Source organism: Lampris incognitus, chromosome 4, assembly GCF_029633865.1.
Source record: "Lampris incognitus isolate fLamInc1 chromosome 4, fLamInc1.hap2, whole genome shotgun sequence".
Classification (NCBI taxonomy): Eukaryota; Metazoa; Chordata; class Actinopteri; order Lampriformes; family Lampridae; genus Lampris; species Lampris incognitus.
In genome coordinates this window covers 8,950,563-8,963,258 of record NC_079214.1, presented here as the reverse complement: position 1 = coordinate 8,963,258, position 12,696 = coordinate 8,950,563, and the positions used below count along the sequence as shown (strand labels likewise).

The window sequence follows — 12,696 nt, the reverse complement described above, 5'->3', positions numbered from 1 at the left end:
AGTGTTTAAAAAAAGTAATGTGATCGTGGAGATATTTCGCCAAGTTGCCTTTATCGTTTATATTTGAACTTATGACTTGTGATTTTGAAAACTATCTAGATAAGTCCCCAACTCTTCAGTCATGTCTCCTTGATTCTTTGTTGGATAAAATTTGAAAAATAAACGTCTACTTGTGTACATTGCCATAGCATATGCTAAAACACACTGGTTACAATGTAAATCGCTCAGTTTGCCATGATCAGCCACCGGCCTCAGTGTTGACAAACCGTACTGGTTAAGAGCTGTTTTGTGTTTGAAGTCTCTAAAATCACAGCATTTCGCCACGTCTGTATTGTTAGAGCAATATCCCATTCACTGCGTGTGATGACTTGTTGCATGCGCCGTTTCAAAATGTCAACTCGGCTATTACTACATGTTAATAAATGTAGAGAGGGAGCAAAAACCTAGGTGCTACCGAAAAGTAATGCTGCCCCTGATTTTGACCTTACCCCCATAATGATAGTCAGGTAAATTATTTTACATTACTGTTCCTAAAGCTGGAGTAATGGTTATTATCGGTTTATGTTTAGCCTATTTGTCCATATGTAACCATGCTTATTTACTTGACACCCATTGTTTCTGGTAAAGGGCCAGTTCACATCTATCTCTCTGCCCATTTGACTGCATAAAGGAAGGGTCAGTCTCAAGAACACTTATTCTAGGCTAATTTTCCAGTTGGGCCAACGTGAGCAGACCTCAGTCACACAACTACTGAACAACTCATAAAAAAGAAATTGAGGTTTTGCTGTAAAGCATGAATTTGCCTGAAGGCCTTCTCTGACTAAAAGGGAAATTTGCTAAATTGGCACAAATACCCTTAAGCTTCCCCCTTGGATCTGACATGAAATATAACTACGGATCTTCGAATCCAGATGTAGGTTGTGTGTCAGGAGTGTCACTGTGGCAGCTGCAGACCCTTGAAGAGATCATTTTCCTCCCTTGTGTTTCTTTAACTTTTCATGTGAATTTCTGCCATTTCAGTCTCCATAAGATTGTGACTCACCTATGCAGCTGTAGTTTATCCAGACCTTTACAAGGGGCCAAGTTGTATTCACAGGGCCAGATGTACAGGAACTGCAGTGCAACATTATGGGTGTCTGTTTTCCTGTGGTGTGAACCTAACTAGAATGAACCTTAATTCTCCACATCATCCCCCATACGAGTTTTTTCCTGTGTGATTTGTTGGTCCCTGCTTCAGTTGTATAGCCGAGTCTGAACGAGTCCCACTTTGGTGCTTCTCCAGATAGATAATGAAAACACAACCCCCCCACCACCACACACACACACATGTTTTGAGATGTTGGTGAATGTCCACTATCCATGAACCTAGCTATGCTAAATGGTGTTACTCGTCTCATTTGTTTCAGAGTAAGAAAGCACACATACCATACAGGGACAGCAAGCTGACACGACTGCTGAAGGACTCCTTGGGAGGCAACTGCAGGACGGTCATGATCGCCAACATCAGCCCGTCATCCAAGTCCTACGACGATACCCATAACACACTGAAATACGCCAACAGGGCCAAGGAGATAAAGTCTTTGGTTAGTCATGTGGAGATCATTTTCTATCTTTTGATTTTAATTTCAACTATATTCCCTTTTGTAACAATTTCCTTGTCTTTCTGCCTGTCCGTAAATTCCCAACAGCTGAAAAGTAATGTTGTCAGCTTAGACAGCCACATTGGCCAGTATGCGCAGATCTGTGAGCAACAACGGCAAGAGGTAATATAAGAACCACCCAACACTACTAGTATGCCAAGCAAAACAAAATCCTTCACTTTCTAACAACGCCACTAAATTTGTTTATTTTACTGTCTTTGTGATTTATGGCTTACACTTGGCCAGTTTATTTATAGATTTCCTCATTTTCCTCATTTGTTGTGGTTCTGTCAAAGATCGTAATGTTGAAGCAGAAGCTGAAAGAGTATGAGGAGAAGAAGACTGATAACTCGGTGCCTGGGAATTCTAACACCACCTCCTCTCAGATTCAGGCAGAGTTTAAAAAGTAAGTTTGCGTGTGTGTTTATTTGTGCATGTGAAGGAACACTGGAATTTTGTTTTAAATTGTTTACGCATTGAGTTTATGCTTTGAGTTGAAAAAGTTGGCGGGGAAAAAAATTACGCAGTCACTGAATAGAGAAAGAAAAGCACGCACAAGCCTGCCTTAACCAATGTGAGTTGTATAGTGATGGATGAATCGGCCCAGGACCCATGGGACCTGTGGTTTTACCAGTGCTTCTGGTGGCTATAAGTCAGTAATGAAACGACAAGAGAGCAGATCAGACAGTTAAAGTTCTAATTAGGCATGTCGGTTGAGGTTATAGTCGACCCTTAAAATGAAATTGTTACATTTATTAACCAACTAAATAACCCGAACTAGATGATGACCGAACATGATGTTTTTTGATTGATTAGGGATTTATTTTGTTTTACTGAAATATTGTTACACATTAATCATGCAGAGTTGTGATAAATTATTTGGAATGGAGCATAATTGGGAAGAGAACACAATAGCTCTATGGTACATATTAATGCTTTGCATTTCTTCCCAATGTACAGTTTCAAGTTTAATTTTTACTTTTAAGATTTTAATAAGACTGCAAACTTCAATGGTTGATGTGAAGCGCTTCAACCACCTTACTGTCTTTATGCATGCTCACTAATCCAGGTAAGAAAGTCACAGAAAGTTGAATCAGTTCATCCGGATACGTGTATCGAGAGAAACGTTTCATCACTCATCTAAGTGACCTCTTCAGTGTCAGCTGACTGCAGGTATCCCCACCCTTTTAACAATACAGTGGCGTAATGACCGAAAACAACGATAAGTTTCACGGGAGTCAAAGAGGCCATCATGTGAAGAGGGAACGGCCATCACTGAACCGAGGGGGGGGGGGGCAAAGAGTATACCTGTCGCCATCTTACTTACAACGCTGTGATTGCAACCATTCCCCGATCCTCTGTGAATAGTACACATGGCCATTGTAACTATAGTTAATGGTCATGGCAATTTGCATATGAAACCAATCATTATTTTCGGTTGTTATGCCACTGTATTGTTTATAAGGGTGGGGATACCTGCAGTCAGTTGTGGGGATACCTTCAGTCACTTAGATGAGTGATGAAACATCTCTCTCAATAATCATTGTGTCCAGATGAACTGATTCAACTTTCTGTGACTTCAACCTGACTGTACAGTAGGATAAAACATCACTGCCACCTAACATGCTTGTTGTCCATTTGGTTTTGGCAAGACTGTTAACGCTGCATCCTGCAGTCATACCTCTCATGTCATACATCTTGCACAGTAGCCACGCCCCATTGAGCCTCAAGTTTTCAAAAGAAAAATACTCAGCAAGGCTGCACAACTCTAAACCCCTTAGAGTTTGGATGGTTTGGACCAATATATCAATATTAAACCTGCAGTGCTGAAGTTTTGTCACCTCTTTCTGGCAGTGAGAGTAATAACGTCTCTTCTTTCAGCGCTCTCCAACGAGGAAAAGCTACACCAATGGTTATCCATGTTCGTCCTTTTACTTTAATCCTTCATCTGAATGCTGAGTTTGTTGGGTCCCCCCCCCCCCCCTTTGCGCATCAGAAACTTTTCTTGGATGCTTCTTATGTTTTTGTGCCATAGCTTCCAAGCCTGGAAGTGTCTGGGTCTCAGAAACTGTAGGGCCTAGAGACACCGAACTTCGTCAGTAAGTTCAAAATGTTTCTGCTACTTCGTCACAAAAAAAAAAAATCAGCTTGTAGGTGGTGCTGTTACAAGCCACTTTACATTTTGGCCTCTATCTCAAGAATCGTTTTGTCTAGAATCAAATTTCTTGCTTCTTCCGAATACTTGGTTTATTTATGCTGGAACTAACGTTTAGCCCCCATTTTATTTCCACCATTTGAATTTTGTAAAAACAATTTTTTTGAACATCTCCAAAACCATAAATCTAATCTTCTCAAAATTTGGCATGTACCATCTTCAGAGACCTGTGACAAAAGTTATCAAAAGACTGTTGATAGCCAAACCACTTGCCCGTCACATGCCGATCAGTTTAGGGTGTGGCCTGTATTGACAGAATGAGCCATATCTCGTGAACACGATATACAATCACCACAGGCTTACAAACATGCCCTCCAAATTTCCAGGGATGTGTCCCATAGGTGGCGCTATAGCAAGAGCGTGTTGATAAATCCTGAACTGTTTGCCCAATGATTTTCAAATTTGGTATGCTGTGTCTTTGTCATGCATTCTGATTACAGTGACCACCGAAACAGCATTGTCGTCATTAGCCAATAAAATTTAATTTACCTCACAATTCTGTGACTGGTCATTAAAAAATTTTTTACACATGTACCAAATTTTACACAAGATTTTGTGTAAAATTTGTGTACACATGTACCAAATATGAACACATGTACCAAATTTTACACACTCGTATATCTTGTATACAAGTATACAAGTTTTGGTAGAAATTGGCCAGATGGTGGCGTTTTTACAACTCACTTTACATTTTGACATCTAGCTCAAAAATTGTTTGGTCTTGAGTCAAACTTTGGCTCCTCCTGAATCCTTGGGTCTTGCCAAATCATGTTGAAGATAGTTTAATCAGTTCATCTGGACACAACGTTTATTGACAGAAACCTTTCGTCACTCATCTAAGTGACCTCTTCAGTCTAAGGGCCCAGACACACCAAACCGACATCAGAGAACTGGTAGCGACGAAGGCCGACTGTTGCGTCGCCTCACATCACCTGTATCTGGGCCAAAAAGTAGCACTTGTACACACACAAAGACTACAGCCAATGGCTAACTAGCATGTGCGCTCTGCACCTGCGTGAGATGAAAAATTCTTGAACTGTTCAGGTGGGATGAAGACGAAAAATGAGAAAAGCCTTCTGTGTGTGACCTCTTGACGTCGTCGTTTGCTTGCTTTCGTAACTTCCGTTTCTCTTCTCGTGCACTGATTCGCTAAGGTGAACAGCCAATCAGAGTGAGCTCTCTCACCGACGGACTCCACCGCCGATCGAACATGCTGAATTGGCTGAAAAGCTGCCAACAGGGGTCTGACTAGTGCCAACGGTGCGGCACACACCGCAAAAACTAGGGCCACAGACGCTCACCAACGGACCGACATTGGCCTGGTGTGTCATGGCCTTAAACTGACTGCAGGTATCCTCACCCTTATAAACAATACAGTTACATAACGACCGACACCAATGATCCGTTTCATATGCAGATAGGCGTGGCCATTAACTAGAGTTTCAATGGCCACGTGTACTATTCACAGAGGATTAGGGAATGTTTGCGATCACGGCATTGTAAGATGGGGACAAGCTGGGACGTGTGTTTTCCAAACACCGGGTCTGTTACACCGCCTCTCAGTGGCTTTCAAACCCCAAAACACGCCGCGCCGGAAATTGGTCCACCCCAAAGATCGGGTCCCCTGGCACAAACAGCAATATAGTGTACACTGTTATGTGCCAGGAGGGATTGCCATGACATGCCAAGAAAACATTTTCTCGAAGCAAATGGTCCAAAACAAAAGTGTTGACATGTCAGTCTGACCATTGCCTCCAAGATGATGCTGTTCCTTTTTTGTACCATGTTGCGGTCCGAGTGAGCTGCGAAATAAAATCAAGCCGATGTTAAAACACTAACATGTAGCCCCCGGAACAGCAGGCATCGAATTAAGATAGATACCTAATATGATGTGATCACGACAAACCTAAATGCCAGTGTGATCCTTCAGTAATTCTTTATCTGAGAAGTGACTATTCTACCATCTTTTTATTTGAAAGAGACCAAAACAAAATCTTGCATCTCCCTTTTTTTTCTCCCTTTGTCATTTCCCTCGAACATTCTCTCTAAATACGTACGGAGGTAGAGAATGTGTTCGGCTGAATTGAAAGCATGCTATTTATTATTTTGTAACGTTAGCTTTTTTTGTATCTGTGTTTAAAGGTCCCCCACATTTCTGATCTCGACATCTGTGTGATACCTTTGTGGTTCAAAATAAACGCACGCATTCAGACACATCAAGAGACAATTTGAAAATCAGAAGCAATTTGAAAATCTTCACACCCGAGGTATGCAGTGACGTCTGTCTAGGGCTGTCGGGGTGGGGGCGGAGGGGGATTGAAAATCTGAATGAGTCTCCCTCCCACACATTTCATTCACTGGCATCAGACTTCACAACTCGCACAATGAGGGTCTGGAGAGAGACTGCACGCTTCTCACGCTATTAAAAATTCAGCAGTCTAGCAAGGCCACGATGTCTTCTAAATCACGGGGGTTACACTGGAGAGCACAGTCACATTGCAGCGACAGCTCTCCGGTCCTGCTATTTATCCGCATGCTTCCCCCTTCCTTCCTTTTGCTTCAGCCTACGTAAGACGACGACGTGAACATGCATCAGAGGTGATTTTTGAAAACCTGACTTGAAACAAACGGCCGTCATATAACCGAATAAGAGCACCAACCTGACTCTGTCCATTTACTTATGAGCCTTTCAAATGTCATCGCTTAAGGAAAATATTTAATGTCGTTTATTTGCCTCTCATGGATGGGTCTGTTTTTCTATTTCAGTAGTAACATTTAACATCCAAATAGGATCTTCCCTGGACTATTACAGCATGCTGCTTTGTGTTAGAAAACAAAATGGACAGTCATTTTGGCCAGTTTTCATAAAACTCCAGTATCACCTTCCAGTTATTGCATTTTTCTTCTCTTTTTTTTTTCTTTTTCTGTGACTCAAATTTCCAAATGCTGCTTTTTTAAGGTCCGGCGAAATGAGGAGAAATGCGGTAAAGATTGATATTTGAGTTCTCTCTCGCTCTCTCTTCCTCTGTGTCTCACACGCTAGGGTGTCAGACTCTCTGCAGAGAATCTTCTCCGGCCGGGCCCAGATCAGGAGAGAGCAGCTGGATCTGGAGAGACAGCTGAAGGAGAATGAACTGCGCCAACACCACAGTGAAGTGGGCTACCTGCAGGTGCAGAGTTTCTGTGGCAAGGAAAAGACTGAGAAGGTAGCGCCGTCCACAGATTTTTATTTATTTATTTATTTATTCTGAAAGAAACAGCTGCTGAATCATCGGCGCACTTGAGAATTTTTTTTTTCATGCTGCTCATTCACATCCTTATGGGGGAGTGACGATGCTCCTCCATTCCTATATGTTCTCAGCCATCTGCGCCCCAAAACCTCTTATGCCCTAGACCAGCTTCGACCATATTGGTCAATATTCGCTGCTATCGCTGAGGGGGAAAAGAGAGCGATAGAAGTTGGTGGTGCCTGCTAAATGTCCCACTATAGTAGAGCACTGTAGAGAATGTGGTCAGCATACGTATTCTGTTTTGTTACACATAGTCCCTCTGTCATCTTAAAATCCACTTACTCCTGTGTAAGACAACAGAGCCCTGGGCTCACAGCACATCTTCTGAGCTTTTATCTGTTTTTTTTTTTTTTTTTAAGTTTCGCCAGGCCCGGGCATCCGGGTACCATGGCGGTCTATTCCGTTGCCTACCAACACGGGGATCTTCGGTTCAAATCCCCATGTTACCTCCGGCTTGGTCGGGCGTCCTACAAACACAATTGGCCGTGTCTGTGGGTGGGAAGCCGGATGTGGGTGTGTGTCCTGGGCGCTGCACTAGTGCCTCCTCTGGTCGGTCGGGGCACCTGTTCGGGGGGGGGGGGGATAGCGATATCCTCTCAGGCGCTATGTCCCCCTGGTGAAACTCCTCACTGTCAGGTGAAAAGAAGCGGCTGGCGACTCCACATGTATCAGAGGAGGCATGTGGTAGTTTGCAGCCCTCCCCAGATCGGGAGAGGGGGTGGAGCAGCGACTGCAACGGCTCGGAAAATAGGGTCATTGGCCGATACAATTGGGGAGAAAAAGGCAGGGGGAAATAAAAAAAAAACAATTTGCCGCCAAGAGCAGTGATGATGAATTTGTTGAATTAGGCCTATCCAAAAGAACATACACGATTATATTATTTTACTCTGGGTAAAACATTAAGAATTTTGTCCCCTTGTGGGATCAGACCAATGTGTCAAATAATCTTACCCCAAATAAAGTTTTACTTGCCCTGCTGGCAAAAGTGAAATAACCATTCACTCTCATGAATTTAAGTATTGCGTTAATGTAAAACATGATATTGGTCCTCGCATTTCTTGAATTTGGCAGTAAAATGAATGAAAAATCCACAAAAAAAAAATCAAAGTAATCCATCCAATCCCTCCAATATACCAGTGTATAAACCAGCCCTTACTGCATGTTTTTATAATGGCGGAAACCTCATAAGCACCTTAGAGAATCTTTCCTGTAAATATTAACAACCCGGCCCAGTAACGGAGATTTAAGTCGCCGCCCTACTGGCCATGGGGCATCAGGCACTCAGCTTTGTTGAACTCTGCTGTGATATTCACAGGTATGTTACAACATGAAGAAGTCACACTATAACCTGCCATTTGTCTTGTTCCCATAAGGCCACCTGTAAGCACGAGCGCAGGATTGCCTCCCTGCGTACGAAGCAGCAGCATGTTCAGAAGTGCTTAGAGAACGTGGTGGCCCGCTTCCAGGAGAACGATGGCTGGCTTCATCGAGTTGAAAATGAGATGAAGATGTTGGGAGTAGGTGGCCAAGTGCCAGAGGTGAGTAGAACTTAACTCATCTGGGTCTTTCAGATTTAAGGTCGTGTAGAGAAGTCTTTACCAGAGCTGAAAAGTGTATTGTAAATGGCTAGAAAATCAAACAAAAACTGAAATGCAGCCAACCTATTACACTGACCAACACAGCTGAAAGTTATGTCGTTGTTGAGAAAAAGAATGGGCTTTTTTTTTTGTTTTTACAAAATGCTATGACTGCAGTCCTCTGAACACTAAGCCCTGCACAAGTTAATGATAAATTTGGCAATTATGATAAATTATCTTTTAACAAAGTTTTGTGTGTGTGTGTATAGCGTTTTTTTCCGAAACCGTCAATGGTGTTGAGTGCTCGACTAATGAGGAGCGGAATATCAACACGGGTACAGGAAAAAAAGATGTTAATGCATAGCAGTACAGGCCTGTTTTGTGCGTCTCGCTGATGAGTGCGAGACGCACAAAACAGGCCTGTACTGCTATGCATTAACATCTGTTTTTCCTGTAGCCGTGTTGATATATATATATGTGTGTGTGTGTGTGTGTGTGTGTGTGTGTGTGTATGTATGTGTGTATATATATATATATATATATATATAATTCCCTTTATCTGTGTTGATATTCCACTCCTCATTGGTTGAGCACTTATAACACCATTGACAGTTTAGGGAACAAAAGCTATATATATATATATATATATACACACATATATATATGAAATTAAAAAAAAAAACTCCAATTAATTTCATGTGTATCATCTAATGGCGGGGGGGGGGATAATAAAGACGTTTTACTTATAGTTGCAAAGGAGAGATTTTTGTCAGTGTCTACAACTGGTGGCCAATTCGTTTCTATTATTCAAGGTGGACATATCAGGTCTGCAAATAATAAAATACTTTCCTGCCAAGCACAGGTCACATCTTTTACCTCTACCTGATTATGCACTAGTCTTTGCAAGGATTTTCCATGAGACAGAATAACTGATATTCTTGTCTACCAATGACCAAATGTGGCGGCTCAAGGCCGGCTGCATTTTTCGCGTGCTCATTTCTGAAGCTACTCATATGGGCGTTAAACCTCACTTTAAAAGGGCCCTCTGTTAATCCCACGTAAGTGTCCACAGTGCAGTTGTCTTCTCTTGTCACCAATGCCTGGTAGATGACTCCCTCTGTCTGGCATTTTCCCTCAAGAGGACACGATGTCTTAACACGGCATTTGCAGTTGGAGGTGCTTGTTTGCAGTGAGGGGTTCTGTGCCTTGGCCATAATGCTTGTGTTGCGGGAGGAAATAACCTGCTGAACATGGGCAACGCAAACTGTATGATTCTTTGTGTAAACACATTAGCAGCTGATGAGCGTGAGACACACAAAACAGGCCTGTACTGCAATGTATTAAAATCTTTTTTCCTGTATCCGTGTTTATATTCCGCTCCTCATTAGTTGAGCACTCACAACACCATTGACGGTTTCAGAAAAAAACACTATATATATAGATATATATATATATATCTATATACACTACCGTTCAAAAGTTTGGGATCACCCAAACAATTTTGTGTTTTCCATGAAAAGTCACACTTATTCACCACCATATGTTGTGAAATGAATAGAAAATAGAGTCAAGACATTGACAAGGTTAGAAATAATGATTTGTATTTGAAATAAGATTTTTTTTACATCAAACTTTGCTTTCGTCAAAGAATCCTCCATTTTCAGCAATTACAGCATTGCAGACCTTTGGCATTCTAGCTGTTAATTTGTTGAGGTAATCTGGAGAAATGGCACCCCACGCTTCCAGAAGCAGCTCCCACAAGTTGGATTGGTTGGATGGGCACTTCTTTGAGCAGATTGAGTTTCTGGAGCATCACATTTGTGGGGTCAATTAAACGCTCAAAATGGCCAGAAAAAGAGAACTTTCATCTGAAACTCGACAGTCTATTCTTGTTCTTAGAAATGAAGGTTATTCCATGCGAGAAATTGCTAAGAAATTGAAGATTTCCTACACCGGTGTGTACTACTCCCTTCAGAGGACAGCACAAACAGGCTCTAACCAGAGTAGAAAAAGAAGTGGGAGGCCGCGTTGCACAACTGAGCAAGAAGATAAGTACATTAGAGTCTCTAGTTTGAGAAACAGACGCCTCACAGGTCCCCAACTGGCATCTTCATTAAATAGTACCTGTTAGAGCCTGTTTGTGCTGTCCTCTGAAGGGAGTAGTACACACCGGTGTAGGAAATCTTCAATTTCTTAGCAATTTCTCGCATGGAATAGCCTTCATTTCTAAGAACAAGAATAGACTGTCGAGTTTCAGATGAAAGTTCTCTTTTTCTGGCCATTTTGAGCGTTTAATTGACCCCACAAATGTGATGCTCCAGAAACTCAATCTGCTCAAAGAAGTGCCCATCCAACCAATCCAACTTGTGGGAGCTGCTTCTGGAAGCGTGGGGTGCAATTTCTCCAGATTACCTCAACAAATTAACAGCTAGAATGCCAAAGGTCTGCAATGCTGTAATTGCTGCAAATGGAGGATTCTTTGACGAAAGCAAAGTTTGATGTAAAAAAAATCTTATTTCAAATACAAATCATTATTTCTAACCTTGTCAATGTCTTGACTCTATTTTCTATTCATTTCACAACATATGGTGGTGAATAAGTGTGACTTTTCATGGAAAACACAAAATTGTTTGGGTGATCCCAAACTTTTGAACGGTAGTGTATATATACATATATACATGTGTGTGTATATATATATATATAATAAGCTGATGGTTACTTATGGCATGAAACAGGCTTGTACTGTCTCATAAAGGATTTACTTGAGTCGCTGGATTATTTTGCTCCATATTTGTTGAGCACTTTCCCTGCTGTTGACATATATATATAGATAGATAGATAGATAGATAGATAGATAGATAGATAGATAGATAGATACACACACATACACACACACACACACACACATATACAAAAACATATACATATACATATATATAGCACTTTCCTTACCGTTGAGTGTTTCTTTTAACAGTTAAAAAAATATATATATATATACACACACACATACTTTTTTTTTTTTTTTAAGAAGATGCCACCTCTTGGAACGTCAGCTGTCAACCTTAATTCCCTTTTTTTTCTTCTTCTTCTTTTTGGTGTTTTTGTTTTTTGTCTGTTAATTTTTGCTTTATTTTGTTTTTTCTTATTTGCGTGTGTCTTGAATCTAAAACTGAAAATAATATATATTTTTTAAAAAACGTTAGTTCCCATTAGTTCTAGTGACTATCTCGTTGTCAAAATCATGCTTTCACAATGTACCATTTTTATTTGACCTGATAGCTGCTCCGGAATTGTTAAATCGTGCTATCAAGTTACTTTCTTCTTTTTTTTCCTTTCTTTTTTGTTGTAAAAATGGCTTTACAAGTTACCCAGTTGTTACCGTGATACACAAGTAAGCAAATTCATATAATGAGTGAGCTGATCTCCTCTAGCTATGCTGAAAGTCTACCCAAACTCAAGGTAAACGCTGAACAACGAGTAATGTGAGTTGTCCCACCCCTGGTTGAAGGGAATAAAAGCTGTTGGACAACCACAAACAGATATTAGGTCAGAATCATGTTTATTGGATCATACATGGAATGTGACTCCGGTTTCGCGGCTCTCTCGGTGTCCTTAACATAGAATAACAACACAACAATCTTCAGATATATACACAAGGATTGACCTAGACAGGCGAGATAAGAGGCGCTACGGTGCAGTGGTGCAGAGACTACATCGGAGATGCTGAAATAGATGTCAGCAGATGTTAGACCGCTTTCCTTGTAAATAAGGTAAAATGGTGCATGTCAGTGTAAGAAGATGGTCGAACTTGATGAGACGGGGGGGACTTGATGACATGAGTTTGATCCTTTTCAAAACTCGATGCTGGGTGTTTTTTTTGTTTGTTTATTTTGGAGGGTAGGCTGTGCCTCTACTGGTGTCGTGACTTTCTTTGTTTTCTTCCCATCTGCTCACCCAGTAATTAGAACCACGCT

At 41.3% G+C, this 12,696-nt stretch overlaps 1 protein-coding gene across 1 annotated transcript in view; it reads left to right on the top strand.

Annotated features, from left to right (window-relative positions):
* The window catches only part of kif18a (kinesin family member 18A), a 55,902-nt gene that overhangs the window by 18,921 nt on the left and 24,285 nt on the right, over positions 1-12,696 (top strand). Inside the window, exons 6-10 of the mRNA XM_056278809.1 lie at positions 1,407-1,583; positions 1,689-1,763; positions 1,937-2,046; positions 6,899-7,061; positions 8,519-8,683. Of these exons, the coding sequence (XP_056134784.1) occupies positions 1,407-1,583; positions 1,689-1,763; positions 1,937-2,046; positions 6,899-7,061; positions 8,519-8,683 (690 nt within the window). The remainder of the gene's footprint in view (positions 1-1,406; positions 1,584-1,688; positions 1,764-1,936; positions 2,047-6,898; positions 7,062-8,518; positions 8,684-12,696) is intronic.